Consider the following 24,205-nt stretch of genomic DNA (forward strand, 5'->3'; position numbering starts at 1 on the left):
TCTCTCTCTCTCTCTCTCTCTCTCTCTCTCTCTCTCTCTCTCTCTCTCCTTTCTCTCTGTGTTTGGTTTTTTGAGACAGCATTTCTCTATGTAGCCCTGGCTGTCCTGAGACTTAGAAATTAGCCTCCCTCTGCTTCTTGAGTATTAGGATCAAAGATGTGTGCCCAGCTTAATTTTACTTTTTAAAATTACATTTTAATATGTGTGGTGGTGGATGGGTGTGCATATGTGGTGGTCAGGGGACAACTTGTAAGGGTCAGTTCTCTCCTTTAATCATATTGGGTTGGGTCATCAGAATTCATTGGGCTTCCAGCCAGCATCTATGCCGACTGAGCCGTCTCGCCAGCTCCACGCTGGCATTTCAGTAGCAGGCATTGTCAGCCCCTGCCTGAGGTTCTGAAAGCTCAGGTTTCAAGGCAGTAAGAACAGAACTGAGATACAAGTGCTTCTCTCCCAGCCAGTCGGTGTACTGGCTGGAGACCCGGCTTGAGGATTTTAGAAAAGGCCTGCCAGGTACTGCCAAATTATATTTCATTGCTTTCAAATTTCATGTGCCTAGGAATTTCTGAGAAGAGTCTAAAAGGGGAGCATAAAATTATCTAACAGCAGACTCCTTGAAAGATGTCCAAGTCCCCAGTAGCTTGCAAGGAAGTTCCAGTTGTTCCCAGGGGACCAAGCCCTGCAGGTGGGATCAGCCAGGGGCACAGAACCACAATAAGGTTTTTCTTACCAATTGCATATGGAGCCTGGTTCCAACAGAACTGGAAATCCGATGCCGAGGGTTGAAGCAAAAAAGAGCCACCGTTAAAGGGGCAAACCTTTTTATAGATGCAACTATCTGCAATGAAAACAAGAGCGACTGGTTTTGTTAGAGATGGCACCTAGATCTCTGCAGCCAGAGACACAGCAGCTAGGGCAGCTCGGGCAGCATCCTCCCAGTAGTTCTCTGCACCCAGGCTGGACTTGACTCTGCAGCAATGCTCCTGCCCCACCTTCTCACCTGCTGGGATTACAAGTGTTAGTCACACACTCAGCTCTCCCTGCTAGTTCACTACAAATAGCCATAGACAACCCTCGGGCCAAATTCTGAGGGTTGTGAGGCAGTTACTGTGTATGCTAACAGCTGCCACCTAGAGAAAATTTTCTGTGTGCCAAGCATGGAGCTTTAAGAAGACTGTCTGACTTCAGAAAGTAGATGCCATTATCCTGTAAGCTCACTTTGAGATTGGAAGAGGTAAGGTGGTCTGTCCTGAGTCTCATGGCTCTACCAGGGGCAGAGTATTTGAATGATGCTAGGCCAGGCTGCAGAGCCCAAGTGCTTCCTACCTATGCATAGCATCATGCTAGACAAAGACTCAGAATGGGCAGCCCACAGTGGAGGAAGCCTTTCTACAAGGCAGGTCACTCTTGAGTCTCACTTCTGACAAGTATGATGAGAGTTGCATATGCCCCTCCCCCAATCAGGACAATTAATAACTAGCAGGTGATCTTCCTGAGATGAGTCTGCCTTGGGTTAAAATAATCCATAACAGATTTGCTCCCATAGGCAAGGCCCAGGAGAAAATCATTTTAGAAAAGATTCCTGCTATTAATATGCTATCCTGTTATTATTAAACATACATTAAAATCACTAGGTATTAGCCTATCCTTTTGAGCAGATCTCTACAGATCTATGAAGGTGTACTGTTTTGTAGTGATGCTATATAGACAAATAGATGACTTCTTAATTCTTAATGATGGACCTATAAGAATTCCTCAAATCATATCAGTATTTATTAAGCTCTTTTTTTTTTATAGTGGAACTGCTATTAGATCCTTTTTGTTTTTGTTTTTGTTTTTCAAGACAGGGTTTCTCTGTATAGTCTTGGCTGTCCTGGAACTCACTTTGTAGACCAGGCTGGCCTCGAACTCAGAAATCCGCCTGCCTCTGCCTCCCAAGTGCTGGGATTAAAGGCGTGCACCACCACGCCTGGCCTATTAGATCCTTTTTGATAGTCAAAACTGCACTGAGAACTCTGCCAGTCTCTGACACCAGTTAATTGCTTCTACTACTCAGAGCACATTCCAAGAGGTTGTAAAACTATTAACCAAGGGTCATAGAAAGGGAACTAATGATTCACTATAGGTGCTAGGGCAGAAGATAAAATATTGACTGGGCTTGTCTATAGGAAACCTCACTAATAGCTTAGTTGTGTGCTTTAACTCTCTGTGAGCCTGTGGAGCTGTGACAGGTGCTTAGCTAGATGATCACTCCTAATGGGTACACGTGTAAATGTGCACTGTTGTAAGCGTGGTTTCTGATTTATGATTTGAATTTATGTGTAAACTTGTGATGAACTTTTTACCATGTGATCTCGTATTATGAAAGATGTTTAAGTGCTGAAGACAAAGAGAGGAAAGTGAATTTCCCTTAGGATTTTTCTACTTTCCTCCTTTTTCTTAGAGAGCTTTCACAGGAAACTTTTTACAACTTAGAAATAAATGCTAAATTCACTTTTTAAAGCTTCCCGTTTTCTTCCTGCAACGTAAACTAGCAGGCTAAAAGTTATAGCCATGCAGTTCCTGCTAAGATAGAACAAAGGCTATTTATTTCACTTAATCCTTTGCTGTTTTAGGATGAGGTGCCAAGTGCCAGAGACTGCAGTCTCTGGCCTCAGAGGATCACAGAAGGCAGGACAGCTATAGTAGCAAAGTAACTTAGACTTAGATAAGTAAACTTTATATTATTATACAGCAACTCTAAATATCTCATAAGACAAAAGTCTTACCCTCCACGGAAGCTCTTCCCTCTCTGTTGTCTCAAGAGGAACCTACAACAAAAATGACCACACTGGGCCTGGCCCTGGCACCCCCTGATATGGCTGATGGCAATTCTTGGCTGTCAACCTGATTACATTTGCAATGTAGCCAAAAGATTAAATCTTTTTTAACCATAAAACAAATGTGTGGGCAAACCTGTGAGGGATTTTTACTCAGTATTTGAAGTGGGAAGATCCACTTCTATTCCAGATCTCTGAGGTGAGAATATCCACCTCTAGTCTGAGCCACACCATCTGCTGACAGTCTATACACTGACATGGAAGAAAGAAGCTCTCTCTCTATGCCTGCTTGCTTGCCCTCAATAGCAAGTTCATTCCTTCACTGGCATTGGAGCCTAGTTCTTTGAAATTCCAGTGTATATTGAAGACCAGCTGAGAGACATCCAGCATCATAGACTGAACAACTACTAGATTCTTGGACCTTCTGTTCATAGGCAGTTATTATTGGATTAGCTGGACTACAGTGTGCGCGTCATTCTAAAAAATTCCCTTTATATATCTTTATATATAATATATGATATATATATATCTATATATATGAAGGAGATAATTCTCTAAGTTCTGTTACTCTATGGAACCCTCCTAACATATTATTAGAGAACTTGGACTTGTCTGTATCCCCCTTGCTGAACTTCGCTACATTAAGGCCAGTTTAATTCAGCTACCTGATCCTGGTCTATTCTGATCTCTGAATAGTAGTGTATTTGGTCCAAACCATCCCAAAGTAAGAAAGTCTTTGTAAAAACAAGATCTTCTTCCATTATGGAAGCTGTTGATGACTACCCACGTACTTGTCTTTAAAATAATAACGGTCATAACTATCATTGTTGTGTTAATGATTCAAGACGGTGCCTTGCAGGACTTGCAACCTTCTTGATATGCTCTGTTGAGTGCAGGTAGATATTACAAATCTGTACCATCATGTCTATCTTAAAATTAGTTTACTTAAATTTTTATTTGTTTTTATTTTATGTGTATGAGCATTTTGTCTGCATGGATGTCTATGTGCCGCATGTATACCTGGTGACCAGGGATGCCAGAAGAGGACATCAGATCCTCTAAAACTGCAGTCATAGATGGTGGTGAACCACCATATGGTGCTGGGAACTGAACCCAGGTCCTCTACAAGAGAGAGAGAGAGCAGTCAGTGCTCTTAACCACTGAGGCATCTCACCAGTCTGGCTTTAGTTCTTTTGTTTTTGTTTTGTTCTTGTTTTTTTTTGTGGGGTGGGGAGGAGAGGGTCAGTTCTTTCCCTATATAGATTTTTTAATGAAGCCGCAGGACTCCATTCTAAAGATTCATTATTTTGAGGAATGTTTAGACTAAAACTTGTCAATGGATGTCCCTGTGGGTGACTCAGAGCAGAGAGCTGCTGTCCTACCTTCTCTGGGCTATTCCCTGTTAAGCCTTGAATTTTGAAGATATTACCTACAAGACCAATTTTTGTGTTGATAACTGGGTTTTCCATTTAATTATAAATTATTTATCAAAGTATCTGATCTATAACTATAGCTAGAATTGCTATTCTAGAAATTGATGATTCTAGGCTGAAAAACAGTGTTTTTTAAAATGTTAGTTAAACTGTATCCAGGAAATAATCTTATTTCCATTTGCTTAAAAATAACTTAAAAAAATTTACTCATTTTACGTATATGAGTGTTCTGCCTGCCTGTATGTATAAGCATTACATGCATACCTGCTGTCAATAAGGCCAGAAGAGGGCATCTGCTCCCCTGTGACTGGGAGTCACTGATGGTGTAAGTCCCTGAGCCATCTCTTCAGCACCCCTTCCCCATTAGCACATGAAATGCTGGAGGTCAGTGATACATTTGCAGGACCAAAACCTACCCTGCTACCTGACCTAAACTAACTTGAGCTATGCAGGCCGGACTCAGGCTGCTTTCATTAACAGCAGAGAAATGCAAAAAGTTACAGGTTACAAGCTCAGCATGCTGGCTCACATTGATTCCAGCACTTTGGAAGCAGAGGCAGAAAAATGTTTATGAGTTCAAGGCCAACCTGGTCTACATAGAAAATTCCAGGTCAGCCAGGGGTACTGTTAAGACTCGTTAAAAGAAAAGGTACAGGTTGTGCACCCTTAATCTAAAAGAATCTGAAGTCTAGATTGACCTAGTGTCTGAAACTTTCTGAGTACTGGCGGGTGGAAAATCCAAACCTGACCTCATCTGATGGATCATAGTCAAAATTTAGTCACTCTTGCTGGGTGCTGTGGTTTGAGCCTTTAATACCAGCACTTGGGAGGCAGAGGCAGGCAGATCTTTGTGAGTTCGGGGCTATTCTGGTCTACATAGCGAGTTTCAGGATAGACAGAACTATGTGAGACCCTGTATCAAAACATAATTAAAAATTAAAAAATAAGTAAAAAACTCAGGTACTCTAAAAGTTACAACAGAAACTTATGAAATTATGTTCTGGTCTTAAGCAGGCATTTATAAAAAATAAATAAATGTTGGGTTTAGACTTGGGTTCCATTTTCAGGATATGTGGAACTATCCCAGAGTCTTAAAAAAAAAATACAAAGTCTGCAACACTCTGGGCCTAAGCCCTTCAGATGAGGGGCATTCACCCTTCAGTAACAGAAGATAAAATCTGGTACTGAGGTCAAGAGGGTTGGAGGCAAAGCCTGCCCACGCTGAGCAGCTACCCAGCCCTGAGGAAGGCAGCTCACCTCTCAAAGCCGCCAAGTCTTAGCTCTGATGGCGGAAGTGGTCCAGTGTGAGCCACTGTAACTGAAAATCTGGGTGACTCTGGGGTTACCTACAATAGGGCCCACTGGCTGGAAGCCTGTCTTCACCCCACACGCTGTGAGCAGGTGCATGGTGACAGCGCTGGTAAGCGTGCCACTGAGAGGCGTGGCATTGCAGGTAGGGATGCGACTTTAGATGCTCCCTGCTGTGATGATGACCCACCAAGTCAGTGTGAGGGAGGAGGGAGGCCCTGACCTACCACCCCCCAAAGTAGGCTGTTTTTGTGCATAAAGAGCAGACAGCTCCTTGACTTACAGTTGTAGCACAGGAGCAGGCCAGCTTCTCCATCTTCATAAACATCAATAGCTGCAACAAAATTAACCTGCAATGACAATGGGCAGCGGTAGTGGTGTGTGGGATCGGGCCACTCGGAGAAACTTCCTTAAGCTCTGAGTGTCTAGCAGTGGCCTCAGCCCTCAGAAACCAGGGTGCTGCAAAGCCATGTTTGCCTCACCTGGACCTACAGCACCACCTGGACAAGGAGCCGCAGGTATAAGAGGAACATCTTTGCTTTCACTCTGCTCTGGGTGGAAGTTGCTCACACCATTTCCCTGCTTTTCCAGAAGGTGTGAATCCAGCATTGTGCTTGTGTGTTCCCAAATGCTGTTTACCCAGAATGCTAAGGGTCACAGGGGCTGCCGTGTGTGCTCACATCAACGCTCAAGCAGACGGCACTGTTCCTGTCTCCCATGAGGTGAAAGGAGCCCATGAGGAGAGGAGTCCATCGGCCATGGGACCCACAGACCCAGACAGCCTAAGGAGCTCATCCGTTTTCCTCACATGCTGCCTGGACCTCAGTGAGGGTACTCTGCCGCTAACACCAGTATGTCTCCATTTCTGTCTCTGTCTTTCCACAAAGACAGCATAATACAGTGGAGTAGGTCTGGGACATGCTTGACCCTGGACTGTCACTGTCCAGATTTAAGACATGGGTGCTCAGCCTGGGCTGTAGCCATCCCTTGTCCTTCTGGAGTCCAGAAACCCTGCCCCTTGAAGGCAGCTGCATGTGACCCAGCCTAAGGAGCTCATCACGTGAGGCGGATGCATGGCATGTACTTTTATTATTATTATTTTGAGGCAGGGTCTCATATAGCCCAGGCTAATTTTGACCTCACAATCCTCCTTCCTCAGCTTCACAAATTCAAGGACTGAAGGTCTGAGCCTCCACACCTGACTAGAGGATGTGAGTTAAAAACTTCACAGTATCTAAATAGAAGACAATCCCTTGCTTTCCCTTATGCCCAGCCCATTCCCACCGCGGCCAGCTTACCTTGTTGGCCTCTACATGGTGCAGCCTAAAGGCTTCTCCTGTGCTCTCGTTTACCACGTCAAACTGATGGCGATATGCCACACAGATGAGGTTGTCGCTCTCTTCTGTTGGTCCATCCACTAAGGCCATAACTGCTGGGGAGTCACACAGGCAGATTTCCTGGGTGGGCGAGGATGAGTAGGACTCAGGTTAGGACACAGAGGCTGACTTCAGGCAGCCTGTACTGCCTGTCCCTCCTTCCAGAAGAGTCCACCCTGCTGGCCACAGTGGAGCTACACCTCGAAGATGGCAGGGGTCTCACTGGACTCCTTCCTGTAATCTCTCTTCAGGTCTCTGACCTCTGTTGCAGGAAAGAAAAGAACCTCACAATCTGACTCCACTGTCTGGTTGGCTTTAGCCTCCACTGTCTATCTTGTGAGTTAGTAATTAATAGTTGAACTCTCTAAAAGTTCCTACCTTCTTCTGAGCCAAAGTCAAAGTCTTCACAAGGCTCCTAGGGCTGTGGGCAGTCTTCCAGACCTCTTCAACTGGCCACTGTGTCTTCTCAGCACCAGCCATTCCCACCTGACTGTGCCTTTACCAGGGGTCAGGGTCCTTGGCTCTCAGCATGTGCCTGCCCTCTGGCATCTCCTTTCCTCGACCCTCCTTGTACTCATGCCTCACTGAGTGTCTGCTCAGGTAGAAGCCTATTCTGCCTCACTCTACCCATTACCCTTACCTCTGCAGCACAGCCTACCTCCTTAGTCTCAGCGCTCTCCTTCCTGCCTTTCTGCCTTCCTTTTTCTTTTTCTAAGTTGGGGAGATTAGGTTTGAGACAGGGTTTTCTGTGTAATAACCCTGGCTGTCCTGGAACTTGCTCTGTAGACCAGGCTGGCTTCGAACTCACAGAGATCTGCCTACATCTGCCTCCAAGTGCTGGGATTGACACCACGTGCCACGACAGCCCCAGTGTTTATATCAATCAGGTTTATATCAGGCTTGCTCAACTAGAAGGCAGGCTCTGTGGGAAGAGATACTTTGTACTGCTTATGCCCATGCCCAGAAGTCGTAGAGGCTACTGTGAATGAGCACACAGCTTAGATATCTGGACAAGTTAGGGTACAGGAGGATGGGACCCCAGAGGGGATACTGAGAAGTGGGACAGGCTTATGACTAGACAGGGAGTCAGTTAATACTGGGTCAGGAGAGCAGCAAGCTCAACACCAAACCTACCCTGATGTACTGGAATTCCTCAACAGGAGACTCTGACAGGGGAGACAGGAGTGAGACACCTGGCACCCCACTTGGCTTGTTGTGTGGTTTCCTTGTGATGAGAAGCAGTTTATTGCGAATTGCAACCACGATTCTCAGCTCTCTGCTGTGGTGAGTATTAATAGCATACAGGTGGCATCCTGGGAAGAGGAAAGATGACATTCAACATGAGCAGGGAGGGTGGGAAGGCCCCAGGATGGGGACTTTGGGAACAGTTCCTAAGAATTCTGGGACTGAAGCCAAACTCAGAGACAGACAATGTTTTGGATGCCCGGTGTTGTGGTGCTCAATTTGAAACACCTCTCCCCTGTTCGTGTGTTTGAACACTTGGTCCCCAGCTGGTCTCACTGCTTTGAAAGGCTGTGAAACCTTAAAAAGGCAGAGCTTCACTGGAACATGGGCAGACATTGCACCATAATGGACCATATCCCTTATTAGATTGTAAGCAAGAGTAAGTCCTTCCTTCCCTTACAGTGCTTCTTGAGAAAAATAACTAACATACCAGGAAAGATGGCATGAAAACACGGCTAGAAAAGACACGGCCCTTCTATTCTACAGCTTGTGCACCTGGTCTTATTAATTAGTATTCTTTTTAGGTTTCCTTAGGTGTGTGGTGGTGTGAATGAGAATGGCTCATATTTGAGCTCATACATTGAGTGCTTGAGCTCATATACTGAGCTCATACATAGGCTCATATATTTGAGTGCTTGGTCCCTAGTTGGTGGGACGTTTGGGAAGTACTAGGAAATGTGGCCTTGTTGGAGGAGGTGTGTTACTTGGCCTTGAGGTTTCAAAAGCCCACACTGTCCCTGGTAATAGCTCTCTCTGCCTCATGGCTGCTGTCTCTAGTTATGAACTCTGAGTCTCTGCTCTAGTGTCATGCCTGCCTGCCTGCCTGCCTGCCTGCTGTCATCCCATGCATCATTGACTTGCCCTCTGAACCAATAAGCTCACAGTCGATTGCTCCTCCTGTAGTTGCCTTGGTCATGGTATCTTAGCCCACAGCAGAGAGGTAAATGAGACAGTGTGTGTGAGTGTTTGGCCTGTGTGTGTGCACATGCACCATGTGTATATCCAAAGCCTAAGGAGGTCAGAAGGGGAGCACAGGCAGTTGTGATCTGCCATGTAGATGCCTGGAATTGAACCTGGGTCCTCTGCAAGAGCTACAACTGCTCATGGCCTCTGGGTCAGGCAGGTCTCTATGCCCAGTGCTTGGCTTTGTATCTGCTACACAATAGAGACGGAAATAGAGGTTAATCAGGACTCTAGAACCAAAACCCCAAAGTGTCTTTTGTTACAGGGTAGCTAAGAGAGCTGAACTCACTCCAAGACCTGTGGTCCAAGGCTGAAACTCCTAGTCCTCAACCTGCTTTCCTATTTTTGTAGCTTCTTAGGGAAGCTGAGATTCCATGTAGGCAGTTCTGGGAGTCAAACCCAGGGCTCTGCCCAGCACTTATTTGGCAAGTGCTCCTCCCTGACGACCTACACCCGTACTCCTCATTCTATAAGGAGGAACTATATTTCTTTCGATCCCCACTATTAATTTTTATTTTCAGTGGCCTGGACATTTTAACAGAAATAGTTTCTTTCTTCTTTTGTGACAGTGTCTCAAACTCGCTGTGTGGCCAGGGGTGGCTTCCACAGCCTGGGGATAGAATGCAGGGCTTCATTCGGTCCAGGCAAGCACTGCCCTGGCTGAGTTCCTTCCAGCCCTCACCTTTGGTTTTCTCCAGCTTGTTTTCTCGGCAGTCAGATCTGCTCCTTCCAGTCTGCCTGCCATCAAGGCCTTTCTGCACAGCACTGAGCCGGAAGACAAAGAGGCGGGCGTCTTTCCCTGGTGACAGAGAGAAGGAAGAGGGATCAGATAGCGAAGTGAGATGACCTGTTGGGACTCCCAGGTCAGATACACAAAGCAGGGTTGGGAGGTTCTGGGATGCAAGCAACTGCATCTACCCCATAGCACACTTGCTCCACACAATCGTGGGAGAATGAAACCCTCTTTCCCTCCGCTATCCCCACAAGTGGGCCACCAAAGCACCACAGCACTGACACCAGGGAGAGGAACAGTGACATGAGCCACAGCCCCAGACCCAGCAACCCTGCGGGTTGGCTGCAGTGGGTCACCCGCCATTTTGCTCTTCCTGGAGCAGCCATCTGAGGGGCAGCACCTTTGTCTGCTCTGAGAACCAGAAGGTCCAGGGTCTCCAGCACGTGGATCTGCTTCACAGGTAGAGTTCTGTCAAACACGGGCACTGATGGGAGGTCATCTGGAAAAGAAGTCTGGTTACCCTGCCGCACCACCTGTGATGCATGCCTGGGGCTGACCTGAGCCTCTCTGGTCAAGGACGGAGTTGGCGTCTAGAGATCTCATAAGGTCTTAGAAGGAGTTCAAGCACTGTTCGCTCTGCATGGGAGAAGTCCTGATATGCACCACTCAGTGGCATTGAGAACTCTATGGGGGTGGGCAGAGCAGCGGGGACATGAAAAGAAGCTACGTTTTTCTTGTTGGTGCCACCAAAGAAAGAGCAGTGTGTCTCAACCCCAGGTTTACTGGGTTGTAAAGGACTGAATAACACGGGAGTGTGTGGGGTGTGTGGGGAGAAGCAGCAATTATTTTCTTTTTAATGTTATAATATAAATTATCATATCTTATATTATTGCTTGCATTTCTCAAGAAAGTAAATTGAAAGCTCCTTTTACATTTAAAGTGAACACATCCTATCCCTAGCCTGCCCTCTGTCTGTATCAATAGTAGTCTGCTTATATGTTTTTTTTTTTTGTTTGTTTTGTTTTATTTTGTTTTTCAAGACAAGGTTTCTCTGTGTAGCTCTGGCTGTCCTGGAACTTACAAAGACCTACCTGCCTCTGCTTCCTCAGTGCTGGGCTTAAAGGCATGTGCCATCATTGGCTGATGTGCTAATATGTTTTTAAAAACCATTTTTATTATTTTTTATTATATGTAAGTCTGCATGTGGGTATGTGCATGCACGTACAGGTGCCCTTGGAGGCCAGAGGCTCAAGATCCCCTGGAGCTGGAGTTACAGGTGGCTGTGAGCCGCCCACATGAATGCTAGGAGCTGAGGTCGGAACCTCCAGAAGAGCAGTAAGTGCTCCTAACTACTGAACCATCTCTCTAGTCCCCTGTTTATACATTTGAAATACATTTCAGATAGGAATGTGAAATACCCATTTTTAGAGACAAAAAAAGGGGGGGGCATATCAGTTAAACTGTCTGAATAGCAGGAATAAAGGAGCTATGTGGAAACTCCCAGTAAGAGTTCCGGTGAGTGAACTTTTCAATTCCCTCACCTGAAATTACTGACACAATTTGACTCTGAGGATATTGGGAAGTTGCAAATGGTAATAACCACAGTGTTGCCTCTAGAGGCCCCAGGCTGCATCAGCTGAGAGAATCTGCATTCTGCTGCAGAAGGCCAAGGCTAAGAGCAGCAGGACCAGTGTGGACATCTCAGGCAGGAGCGGCTAGCATCTTCTCATCTGCTAGTGTCTGCTTCACTCTTCATGGCTTTGTTGTGGGCCCAGATTATTCTGTTTCTTTATAATTTAGGTGCAAGGGGGCGTCGGGCTCAGGCCTCTTCCAGAGTAGAAATGGTGCTGGATGTAGATCCTTCTAAGGATGACTCACTCCCTCAGGGGCAGGGCCTCTGTCAGGGCTCAGGTGCAATAGCATCCTAAGTGGAGAGGGGGCTCCAGCTCCAGGCAGCCTGGGAAGTCCTGGATCTGCCTGTACCAGGTCCCATGAGTTAAACAGCCTGTCCATGTTCCCCTTACACACAGAGCTTGCTTCTAGTCCTTTACTGGACTCTTAGGACAGCCAGTCTATCAGCCACAGTCCTTCCTTCTGTTCTGGTACTAGGGGCTCTGTAATGCTTCCAGGAGGATTTGCCTGTTCAGAACATGAGATGATAATTCCAGTACTGTTGTATCTGGGTGAATAACTGCAATTATTTTATGGGTCCACAGTATCATCAGGAGTGGCAGGTCACATTCTCTAAGGGCTTAGTAGGAGCCAGACTATGAAGCGTCTTACATTCTTTCATTTAGATGCCTCATTTTCCAGAATTGGTCAGCACTAGTAACATCCCTGGTTAACCAAGAATGAACCAGATGCTCAAAAGTGTTCAGAAAACTTGTTCACACCTTAAACATGTGGAGTCAAAAAGAATGGAGCACCTCCTTGTGTGCTGGAAACAGAGGCTCACTGTGTGCCGCCGAGCCCAGCATGGGCCAGCGTGCACTCTCCCTATGCGCCCCAGCTAGCTAAAGGGTTTGTATGCAGACAGGAGGGAGAGAAGGCAAGGACAGGAGAAAGTGACAAATTTAGTGGCTGCTTGATTAATCAGCTTTCCTTTTTGTAATCTTGGTATGAAGACCAAGTCTTTAGAAAGAGCTTTTCTATTACCATAAAACCAAAAAGGTGACAGCCTACTTTACTCAGTAACCAGTCCTTTAAATCAGGATTTGCTGCACTCACAGTGCAGCGGGTCCTAGAGTTTTAAAAATTGTGACCTTAAGGGCTGGAGAGATGGCTCAGAGATTAAGAGCTCTGGATGTTCTTCCAGAGGTCCTGAGTTCAATTCCCAGCAACCACATGGTGGCTCACAACCATGTATAATGTAATCTGGTACTCTCTTCTGGACTATAGGCATACATGCAGGGAGAACACTGTATACATAATAAATAATGAATCTTAAAAGAACCTTAGGACTTGAAAAGAAGGAGATTCTCCAGAGCAAGTCTAATGAAATTAAGCAAAAGCTAATGGGCTAGGCTGGGAGTCAGCCTGAAATGAAAGGGACAGACAGACTCACAAAAGCCTTCTGTGCTACAATCACATGTGGAGCAGAAGGCCAGCTAAGGAGTAACGGAAAGACGGCACTCGGTGAGAAAGCTGAGGAGAAAAGCTCAGGCCTTTTCCTTCTCGGCAAAAGCCAAGGGTGGGTGTCACTGGACAGTTGGGACAGGGGAGGAATAGCCTGCATACCTCTCCAAGGCTGACAGAAAAGCACTTCCTGGGAAATCATAACAGCCACCATTATACTCTGATCCAAAAGGCACAATTGTAGAAAAGATTTGATAATATTGGTTTGGATACCATTTTTTTTTTTTTATTCTCTCATACAACACATCCTGACCTCGGCCTGCCCTGCCCCCAATCCTCTCAGTCTCCTCCACCTCCACACTTCCCTGGGGTTATATCCAGTCTTGACCCAGCATACTTTTCTTTGATCTCAAAGGAAAGCTAGAGAATATTAAACATCTTCTTAGTGGTTAAAATCCTATAGACCTATTTACCCAGGACTACAGTTTTGGAAATCAGTGTCAAAGTCAAAACAGAAATGCTAGCAGAGTTTACTGTGTTTAAGTGGAGCGGCTGGTATTGTACCAAGCTCTAGTTGGACCCACTAAGCAGCCATGCAATTTCACGCAGCCCATGGTGTTGCTTTAGGCCTCTGTTTCTTCATCTATAATTTTTTTTATTTTTTGAGACAGGGTTTCTCTGTATAGCCCTGGCTATCCTGGAATTCACTTTGTAGACCAGGCTGGCCTTGAACTCAGAAATCTGCCTGCCTCTGCCTCCCGAGTGCTGGGATTAAAGGCGTGCGCCACCACTGCCCGGCTCTTCATCTATAAATTTTAAAGACTAAATATCTAAGGTCTGTTTTGAGTTTTGAAAATAAAAAGAAACTTTTGGTTGCACTTTTGGCAAAAATCCCAGGATTTTGTGAGCTTTTACAAGTCACTGGTAAAGATGAGAATTGCCTTTAACAACTTGTTGCTATACACTAGAGCTGGCTGCAGGCACTCAGCACAAGGCGCCCTCAGGCCTGCTGGGGAACCCCGGCCTTATGAGCCTAGGCAAGTGCTTTACTACTGAACTATATAAACCCTACCCTTGGTTTTCTTTTATTGATATTTTATTCAATTCGTTATAGATATAATTAGGTTATGGGAAACATGGTGGATCTTAAGTTATCTATAGTTTATTAACTTAGTCACAGATACACATAGCTTATGGGAAACATGATTAAGACCTATATGGAAAATCCCAGGTAAGGTCTGTTTGCTCTCCCTGCCACCCTGCAGAAAGCAGCTGGCACAGAGCTGGGACCTAGTGAGTGTGCTTAGGCAGAGGTCTGAGGGACAAGCAGGGCTTACTACAGAGAGGGAACGTGACATAGTTTAAGGCCACCAGAGGGTGCGCCTCTAGAGCTGCTGCCTCTCTAGTGCCCTTGGTCCCTCAGAAGCCCCAGGAGGCTGGATGCTACTCACCCCTCCCGATTGCTCATTAGGGTCTAGAAGACATAAAGCACGTCCTGGTGCTCTGGAGTCTGCACCCCACCCCATCAGCGCCACGGCCACGGACTTGCCCCTGGTGGTTGCTGGGTGGGACTGCGTCTCCCCGGGCAGCTATGGTCTAGCCCATGTCAGAAAGCACCTTTTAATACTGAGTAGCAATCTGTCTTCCTGCCATAGCACTTCTGCTTCTACACCCATCGAAACAGTTTATCTAAGATTCATATAATTTATTTTAGACATCAAGTTTTTTCCTAGTCAGGATTTTTTAAAAGGCTTCAAGAGAGCTTGTGTCCTCTAAGAAAATGATGTGAAATAATATGTCCCTTTTCACTCCAGGCTAAGTGCTGGGACCATGATGAGTGCTTGCTGAAGAAGAGCCTTTTAGTAGGTGGCTTAATATCCAGGAACTGATTGGAGATTGGGGGAAGGGATAAGTGTCCCAGCACACTGAGCACAAAATATACCCCCTTGAGGAGCACCTGTCTGAAACTAGGAGCTCTACTGATTAGAAAATCAAACCTGGCTAACTCCCCTGGGGAGCAGGCATTTATGGTCTAAAGGAGCTGACTGGCAGTCACCCACCTCAGAAATATCACAAGTCACACAAAAGACATTCAGGAGTGTTACTCACTGACCGTCCACTAGCAAGACGCCAGCATCCGTGGAAACCAGCAAGGCCTGGCCCCAAGGATCTGCACACACGGCTTCATGAGGGAAATTACAGCAGAAACACTGGGGCTCCCAAGGCTGTGAGGGAACACAAGCATTGGAGAGTCAGTGTACAGAACAGACCACAGTGTCCCACAGACAGAAACAGTAACACAGACCCATCATGGTGATGAGCTGCATCAGACCTTGAGAGCTACTGGGTCTTGACTCAGTAGCCTTCTCAAGGAGAAAAAGCTCCTTTTAAATACAGATGCCACAGGAGAGCAGTGACTTCCTGCGCTTCTGGCACCACTGCCTGTCTCTACATGACCATAATGTTGTTCTTTGGGCAATAAAAACATTGGTAATGTTTTTTTTTTAATATTTTTTATTACATATTTTCCTCAATTACATTTCCAATGCTATCCCAAAAGTCCCCCATAGCACCCCCCACTTCCCTACCCACCCATTCCCATTCTTTTGGCCCTGGCATTCCCCTATATTGGGGCATATAAAGTTTGCAAGTCCAATGGGCCTCTCTTTCCAGTGATGGCCGACTAGGCCATCTTTCGATACATATGCAGCTAGAGACAAGAGCTCCGGGGTACTGGTTAGTTCATCATGTTGTTCCAACTATAGGGTTGCAGATCCCTTTAGCTCCTTGCTAGCTTCTCCAGGTAATGTTTTTAAAGCAGTTTTCTTTAACACCTAGAAGTTGAGCCAATTGGTGCCTTTCTGTTTGTTTGTTTTTTAAGAGGGTTGGTGTTACTTTAGCATAAAGGGAAGTCCCACATAGCTACTTTTAAAAAGGCAAGCTCTCTGTGCTGGTTCAGCAGAATCCTGAAACCACACACAATGCAAGAGGTTGGTCTTCATATATAGGTGTTTATTGACCCACAGGAAGCTACAGAATCTTACAGAAAAAGCACACATTTTGCAGGAAAACAGCTAGAGCTGCTAATGAAGTAACTCCAGGTCCCCATATGGCATCTTCACATCGCATGCACACTTTTTCTAGTCCCCGTGTGAAATGTCACACTGCATGAACACTTCCTGGGACCTTAGCTTCATTTCTGTTTCAGGGATAAAGTTAGCTCTCCCTCACAATGGCCCCTGAGGGCGTGAAGGTCAGGAGTTGTCAGGCACTGCTTCCTAGGGTCTTAGACAGCAGTGTGGATGGGTTTTGTTTGTGGCACCTGGAATAGAACCCAAGGCTTCTAGCATGCTAGGCCAGTGCCCTCTCACAGAGCTATATCCCCAGTGCTGAGAACTGCAAACATTTTAACAGACTTCTACTCCCTTTTAGACACCTCTCTTAGCCCCATGCCTTGGAAGTCTTTGTAGATTTCTGGGGACAAGGTGAAGGCTTATATCTTTAGTTCTACTCTCAACTAGACATATGGTGACATGACCCAGCTGGGCAGCGGGACCTAGCAGAACATGTCTTTGCTCTCGTAGGTGTGTGAATGCCCAGGAGAGAAAGACATGTTCATATCCTCTAAGTTCAAAATAGGCTAGGCCCACCTTCAAGAGCATCACCAGGGCTGAAGCTAACACTGTGGATTATCCCTTGTTGAACATAGTCTCAGGCTTACAAAGATGGGACCTGCATTGTTCTGAAGAGGAAGTTTAGAGGATATGGGAACATTTTCTAAACTGAAATATGAAAACACTGACAGGTTACTCAATATTTTGAAAATATTGAAATATTTTCCCCAAGAAGTGATCTGGCAGTCCTGAGTCATCAGTGTATAGATAGAAGAATTGAAAATGTATTGAAACCATCACTTTAGGTAATTCTAAGACAGAACAATAGAGTCAGTGTGTGTGTGTGTGTGTGTGTGTGTGTGTGTATGAGAAAGAGAGAGAGAGAGAGAGAGAGAGAGAGAGAGAGAGAGAGAGAAAATGAATGTTGGGGGGGAGGGCGGGCACTGCCTATGCAAGTACATGTGAATGTCCAATGTCTTTTCTCAGTTGCTTTTCTACTTGCTTTTTGAGATAGGGTCTCTCACTGAACATTAAGTTCACCAGTTCTGGTAGACTAGCTGGCCACCAAGGATTCAGAGACACCATCGAGTACTGGGGTTATAGGCATAAACCCCCACATTGGGCTGGGGTGCTGGGGGTCTGAACCTTTCTTCATTGAGACACCACCCCAGCCCTCAGCTGAGTCTTATAAAAATATCATTATTTTTGTTCACATGGGTATTTTGCTTGCATGCATGCCTGTGCACTCTGTGTATGCAGGGTGTTTAGAGGCATCAGAGCCCTGGGACGTCTGTGCAAACAGTTGTTAGCTATCATGCTGGTGCTGGGAATGGAATCCAGGTCCTCTGGATGTGCAAACACCAACTGAGTCGTAATAGCAAAGTGTCCCCGTCAGGAGGCAGAAGGGTTCTTCACCTGGAATACCCAAGGTCCTCTGGAACAGAGCTTATGCAAAGGTAGGCCATGGGGTCTCTGCTTTTAAACCGATTTCAACAATGAAAGCAGTTTTTTTTTTTCCTTGAGCACCATGAACAAAAGTTTGTGAACAGACTTTGCTTGGAATATGTGTCTAAGAACTTAAAAATGTTGTTAGAATTAGCACCATTTATAAAGTGCTTAGGAACCTGCAAATTACTACCATGCACTCAAAGGGTGGAGTGGAGACCTCTTGCACTTTTGGGAAAGGGTGCCTGTCTCATTTGGTCAGATAGAACTTTCATGTTTTCAGGGCCAATTGCATTAAAATTTAAAAGCTGCATTAATTAGTTGTGTGTGTGTGTACAGCACTGTGTGCCTGTGGAGGTCAGAGGACAACTACAACTTAGCATTTTTCTTCTTCTACTATGTGGGTCACAGGATTGAACTTAGGTGGTCAGATGCAGTGGCAAGTGCCCTTAACCACTGAACATCTCCCTGGCTCTCAGTTGCATCAAAAAGCAAACACGTGGGTATTGGGAGAGGCCAGAAGAGGATCCCTTGGAGCTGGAGTTACAGGTGGATGTGAACCACCTGGTGTGGGTGCTGGCACATGGACTTAGGTCCACTGCAAGAGCTCTAAATGCTTTTCCAGTCCCTGGACTGTTCTTGATGATCACCTATCCTACCATACCCTGCTTTCAAAAGTAAAAATAGGAAGTAGATAGGCTGTAGGTCTTCCTGTTTGGCTATGTGGTTATATGTTATGTAATGGTTTCTCACCTGAGCACCTCTAAGCAGCAAGCTCTAAGCAACTTGTTGGTTAACTTTGCCAAGTAGACATAAGCCAGTGTTACTTGGGAAGAGAGTCGAGTCACAGTGATGAGTTGTCTACACTGGGCTCACCTGTGGGTGTATCTTTCAGGGACTGTCTTAACTGATGTGGAAAGTCTTGGTTCACTGAGGTAGTATCCTGGACTATCCAACAATGGAGAAATCAAGCAAGCAAGGAAGCGAGCAAGGGAGCCTGCATGCATTTATTCTTTCTGTTCTTTATTGTGGGTGTGATGGCAACTCCTGTCTCTGTGACTTCTCTAAGGTGATGCACTAACCGAGAACTGTGAGCTAAAATAACACCCTCCTCCATTGTTTCTTGCCAGGATCATTTATTTCAGCCACGGAAATGAATCCAGAACAGTGGCCTTTCAAGCTGCCTTCCAGCCCACTGGATTAGAGCAGTCAGTGGCTCTCAACCTTCCCAATGCTGTGGCCCTTTAACACAGTGCCTCATGCTGCGGTGACTCCCAACCATAAAATTATTTTGTTGCTACTTTATAACTGTAATGTTGCTACTGTTATGAATCATAATGTAAGTATCTGATATGGGACCCCCCAAGGGGTCACGCCCCACAGGTTGAGAGCTGCTGGGTTAGAGGCTGCCATTGACTTGGACATACTCTGAGAGTCAGTGCTCTAGAATCTTGCTGTTTGTATTGGGTTGAGGTCAGGTGACATGAAGATACATGAGGCTTGAGGAGCGCAGAGGCAGCATCCTGGCTGAGCATCCTGGCCTACTGCTTGCCATCTGTGCGCACACATGCTATGTGGTCTGGGCTCCCGAGGCCTCTGAAGGAGACATCCTCCCGCCCCAACTGTTTCATAACCTCACTGAGCACAGATGACAATCCCAGCTCATGGAAGTGCCAAGCACTTACCTCTTTTTTACACATCCCTGATGCTGCCAAGCTTGATGGGGCGTCCCCTCTTACAATGGACTTGAGCTTCAGGGCCTGGTGAACAGAGATGTCCCTTAAGGTTTGGGATCAGGCAGTGAAAGGTCAGCAGGGTGAACAATTAAGGCTTGAGAAAAAGCAATGAGTCGAGAGTAATTTGGGGTTAAAGTTGAGGGTCTTCTAAGGAGATGGTTAAGCCCCAAGTCATAGGGCTATGGCCCAAAATACGCCTACTGCTTCTGGTGTGAAAATCAGTTCTATTAGTCCTGGAATTTCTAAACTAAGACTGTTAAAAATACAGACTCCTAGGTGATGGCTCCCAATCGTGATGGCTCAAGAGTCCCTAAAAGGAGGGGCCATAGAGCTTTAAGATTTTTTTTTTTTAAATATGCTCGCTTACCTATTTTGTGTGTGCATGTATCTATGTGTGTGTGTGTGTGTGTGTGTGTGTGTGTGTGTATGCCATGGTACAAGCATGATCAGAGGACAACTTGTAACAGTTATATGCAGGGCAGAGGATAACTTGTATAAGTTATATGAAGGACAGAGGGCAACTTACAGGATTCAGATCTTGCCTTCTACCATGTGAGCCCTGGAGACTGGATTTAGGTTGTCAGGGTTGGTGGCAAGCCCCCTTACCTGCTACTGTGCTAGGCCATGGAGGGTTTTAGTGTTAAATTTGGTGATTCTCAAAATAGCTTCCACCTCTTCAGAGAATTTCTACTAGGCAGGCAAGAGGTCTTAGCTCCTTTACCAGGCGTGATCTGGATAGCAGGAGCTGTCCCCCTGCAGTAGAGCACTATTCTTTTGCAAAGGGAACCAAATCTACATGGCTGTCAAAAGTCCATTTGTCTGTCCACCACAGTTTTGATTGACTGCAGGTAGGCAGTCTTTTTGTCAGCGCTACACTAGCTGGGGTCATGTGGGAAGAGAGAACCTCAACTGAAAAAAAATGCCTCCATCAGACTGGCTTGTGGGCAATTTTCTTGATTAACAATTGACGTGGTTGCTCACACTGAGAGGTGCCACACCAAGGTATGTGTGTAAGAAAGCAGAGTGAGCAAGCCATGGAGAGTGAAGCAGTAAGTAGTGTCCCCCCCATGGCCTCTGCTTCAGTTCCCGGCTCCAGGTTCCTGCCTTGAGCTCCTGCCCTGACTTCCTTCGGTGATGGACTGTAAGTTATAAGAGGAAGTGAAGCCTCTTCTCCACAGGTCACCTTTGGACATGGTGTTTATCCTCAGCAGAAGAATGTCCAGCAGGATAGCAAGGAAAACACAGCCTCAGCCGGGCACTAGCGGCTCATGCCTTTAATCCCAACACTCAGGAGGCAGAGGCCAGCCTGGTCTACAGAGTGAGCTCCGGGACAGCCAGGGCTACCCAGAGAAACCCTGTCTTGAAAAAAACTAAAAAAGAAGAAAAAGTATGGTTGTGGAGTGTCTGGTTTGGAGGGACTTGGGACCAACCACACTTCTCAGGGGCTGTGGAGTCAAACATACCTGCCCTATTCTCACAAACTCGGCCTGCCGGGCCTCCTCTTTCTTCCGTGCTGACTTGGGTGACTCCGGTAAAACATCACTAAAAGATCGCCGATTGAGCATATTCTGAAAAAGGAAACAAGGTTGGGATTCCTCAGACTGTTGTCAAGTCTCATCTTTTGGTGTCTACACACACACACACACACACACACACACACACACACACGCACACGCACACGCACACGTACACGTACACCCCTCTGTGTAAAGAGTACTATTTCTACCCCCAGGTTTCATTCAGTACTATGGCAGACACAGGAATAGAATCTAGACAAGTACAGCCAGCACTGTGTAAAGTCAGAGAACACAGCCTTTAGATGAAAGCAAACACAGTTTCATTTACTAGCCACCCGTTGCACAGCTCCAGGCCACCCATTGCACAGCTCCAGGCCACCCGTTGCACATCTCCAGGCCACCTGTTGCACAGCTCCAGGATTCCAGTTCCACAGAGTGCCCCCCCCCCCAGGAACCCAGCACATTCCACTCCATGGGAATGGTACCACTGGGACTGTGTGGCCCTGGGGCCCTAGTGTTAACTTCTGAGTCTCTATGTGGCTGATTCCTGCTCTCCAGAAGTGTGGTAGGGATGGATTAGTGAGGTAGTACACAGAGGGTACTTGGCACTTGGTCTTTCCCTCTAGAGCATTCATCAAGCCCTGGCCGAGTGCTCACTACTCCACCAGACTTGGCAGACCGGGCCTCTGGCGTTGTGGGCCACAAAGCCTGAGAGGATTAGCACATTTGCTGTGTCCAGGGACAGAAAGGGAAGTGTAGAAAGCAGGCTAGGTGACTCAATAGGGACTTGCTTCCACTAGGGTAACAGTACTTTAGCTCAGGCCCGAGGACATGAGGATTCATTATGGTGGCCTCTCTGAAGCCTCCCCTGATCTGCTAAGATTTGCTGTGGGGTCCTGGGGCTAGCCTGGTTGTTCCCTGGGAAGTTTTAGAGTTTACCAACTAGACCAAGAGCCAAGTGATGCTATAAAAGGTGTCATGTGCAGAGAAAGGGCCAGTATGTTCTAGTTCATTTTCATAGCCTATCTCCCTGGGTGAGTGACTGACACCGCTCATTTACATACATCATCAGAAGTTAATTACTTTTACTGGCCTTTATGAATGAATGATCAAATTTTAAGAGCATTATTCACTTGTTAAATAGGAAAACTTCAAAAATTAAATTACGTGTGTGTGTGTGTGCATATATGTCACAGCATTTATATGGAGGTTAGAAGACAACTTGTGGGATTGACTCTTCCTTTTGCTATGTGGGTCCTGGAAGCAAACACAAGTTGAAGGCCTCCTAAGATAGTACAAGTAGTATAGATGCTGGAGGTGACAAGAGAAGGTAGATGGAGTCTTATCAGGGAACACAATGCTCTGAGCCTACAAAATATCCAGCATGAGGTGGCTTTCCATCAGTGGAGACAACTGTTTCAGTGCCTCATTACAGAGCCAGATAGAAAACCACTAGAAAACCAGGAAGGCACCTGGCCTCTTTTCTCTCTTCGCAATCAGTATTTCTGCCAGGTCGTCTACTCTATGGCGCCAGCACCAAGGACAGCACCGTGAGCACCAAGGACAGCACCAGGAGCATGCAGCTTTGGCTTCCAGGTTGCTGACCTACACTCTGCCCATCTCTATCCCACTTTCACAGGCTACTACTTTGTAAGGACCACGTTTTCTCTCACAGATACTCAACGACCTCCCTTTATGGGGAATGCCAGCTGTGGTCGCTTCTGGGTAGTCTAGGCAGCAAGTACCATGGGAACTCAGCATTCCCCAGGGCTCATGGCTGAGACTGTGCTCTCCAGAACCCCCACAGGAAAGGAAACCCAGGTACCTTATGCAAATCCGGCATCAAATCCTGGTATAAGGAGCGGATCAACATGTCCAGAGTACGCCGGCGTTTCTGGGCAAAAGTTGGGGTTTCCAAAGTGGCTTTTTCACCGTTAATTACTAAAACAAGTGAAAAGAGGCACATTACTGTCATTAGTAGCTATTGAAGGGTGCTCTTTGCCAGCAGAGTCTGCACAGTGTACGCCACCAGCCATTATGATACTAGCATTTTGGTTGGGACATGGAGTCTCTCCCAACACGTCAAGGGCATGGACCCAGCTGGTCGATCCAATCACTCGGAGTTATCATAGGCCATGAAGGCTCTGGTCTCATCAGTGGCCAGGCTCCGGGTGGGATAATACTTTGATTACTGGTGAGCAGTGGAGACACATGGAAGTGGGGTCTAGTTGAGGAAGCAGGCCACAGAGTAGTGCCTTTGAAGGACAGATCTTTTCCCCCCACATGTCTCTTGCTCTCCCTGTTTCCTGGCTACCATGAGGTGAGAAGTCTTCCTCCATCATGCCTGCAGCCACCATACTCTGCCTTACCTTAAGCTCTTAGTGACGGACCCATGTGATGACTGAAGGCTTCAAAAGCTCGTATTCTCAGGTACTTTGCCACAGTGATGAAAACTGACTAAAGGAATTGCCAGCATGTCATTGATCTAACCTCCTTTCATGGGAGAGTGCTTCCACTTTAAATTCTGAAGTACGGATTTATATGACTGTAGGCATGTTTACCTCCCTGTTCTTGTGGCACAGTAAGCTTCCAGAGCAGAGAACAGATCTAATCTTTTATTTCCCTCGAGACAGGGTTTCTCTGTGTAGTCCTGGCTGTTCTAGAACTCACTCTGTAGACCAGGCTGGCCTCAAACTCAGAGACCTGCCTGCCTGCCTCTGCCTCCCAAATGCTGGGATTCAAGGTGTGCACCACCACTCCCTGTAGCTGTGGAGTCTTGAGTGGTTTTGTTCTACCTTTTTGGGGCTTCAGTTTCTACCCTACACAATGGGTACGATTCTATTTTTATAGAGGGGTGCTGTTATTGAAGTGAGATAATGCATACACACAGTACAGTGCTAGGCACATTGAACTGGGTAAGACATCACCTTAGTTGTCTCATACAGAGGGCCAGTGAGTCGGTTAACAGACTGAAAAGCAGAACTTGTTAGGAGCAAGGCATTCCCTAGATACATTGTGTGCTGGGGCCAAGCTGGGCTTGTGTATTACACGGTGTCTCTTAGGGGTTTTTGAAGTGTTCGTGCCAAGTTGTTTTCTTTTTCTTTCTTAAAGATTTTCGCTGGGCGGTGGTGGCACACGCTTTTAATCCCAGCACTTGGGAGGCAGAGGGCAGAGGCAGGTGGATTTCTGAGTTTGAGGCCAGCCTGGTTTACAAAATGAGTGCCAGGACAACCAGGGCTACACAGAGAAACCCTGTCTTGAAAAACAAAACAAAACAAGCAAACAAACAAACAAAAAAACCCAACCAAACAAAAAAGATTTTCCCCATTAGTATTTCAGAAAACTAACTTTTTCCTTTCCTTTCCTTTCCTTTCCTTTCCTTTCCTTTCCTTTCCTTTCCTTTCCTTTCCTTTCCTTTCCTTTCCTTTCCTTTCCTTTCCT

At 46.2% G+C, this 24,205-nt stretch overlaps 1 protein-coding gene across 10 annotated transcripts in view; it reads right to left on the reverse strand.

Moving 5' to 3' along the window:
* The window catches only part of Garnl3 (GTPase activating Rap/RanGAP domain like 3), a 150,180-nt gene that overhangs the window by 12,127 nt on the left and 113,848 nt on the right, over window positions 1–24,205 (reverse strand). For all 10 annotated transcript variants that reach the window (XM_029474022.1, XM_021156135.1, XM_021156136.2 and 7 more), the window contains 10 exons: window positions 22,590–22,705; window positions 20,711–20,815; window positions 19,197–19,271; window positions 15,066–15,177; window positions 10,278–10,376; window positions 9,827–9,943; window positions 8,071–8,249; window positions 6,859–7,017; window positions 5,844–5,910; window positions 731–838 (listed from right to left, as the gene is read on the reverse strand). In XM_029474022.1, the coding sequence (XP_029329882.1) occupies window positions 731–838; window positions 5,844–5,910; window positions 6,859–7,017; window positions 8,071–8,249; window positions 9,827–9,943; window positions 10,278–10,376; window positions 15,066–15,177; window positions 19,197–19,271; window positions 20,711–20,815; window positions 22,590–22,705 (1,137 nt within the window). The remainder of the gene's footprint in view (window positions 1–730; window positions 839–5,843; window positions 5,911–6,858; window positions 7,018–8,070; window positions 8,250–9,826; window positions 9,944–10,277; window positions 10,377–15,065; window positions 15,178–19,196; window positions 19,272–20,710; window positions 20,816–22,589; window positions 22,706–24,205) is intronic.

Source organism: Mus caroli, chromosome 2 (genome assembly GCF_900094665.2).
Source record: "Mus caroli chromosome 2, CAROLI_EIJ_v1.1, whole genome shotgun sequence".
In the NCBI taxonomy this organism is placed as follows: Eukaryota; Metazoa; Chordata; class Mammalia; order Rodentia; family Muridae; genus Mus; species Mus caroli.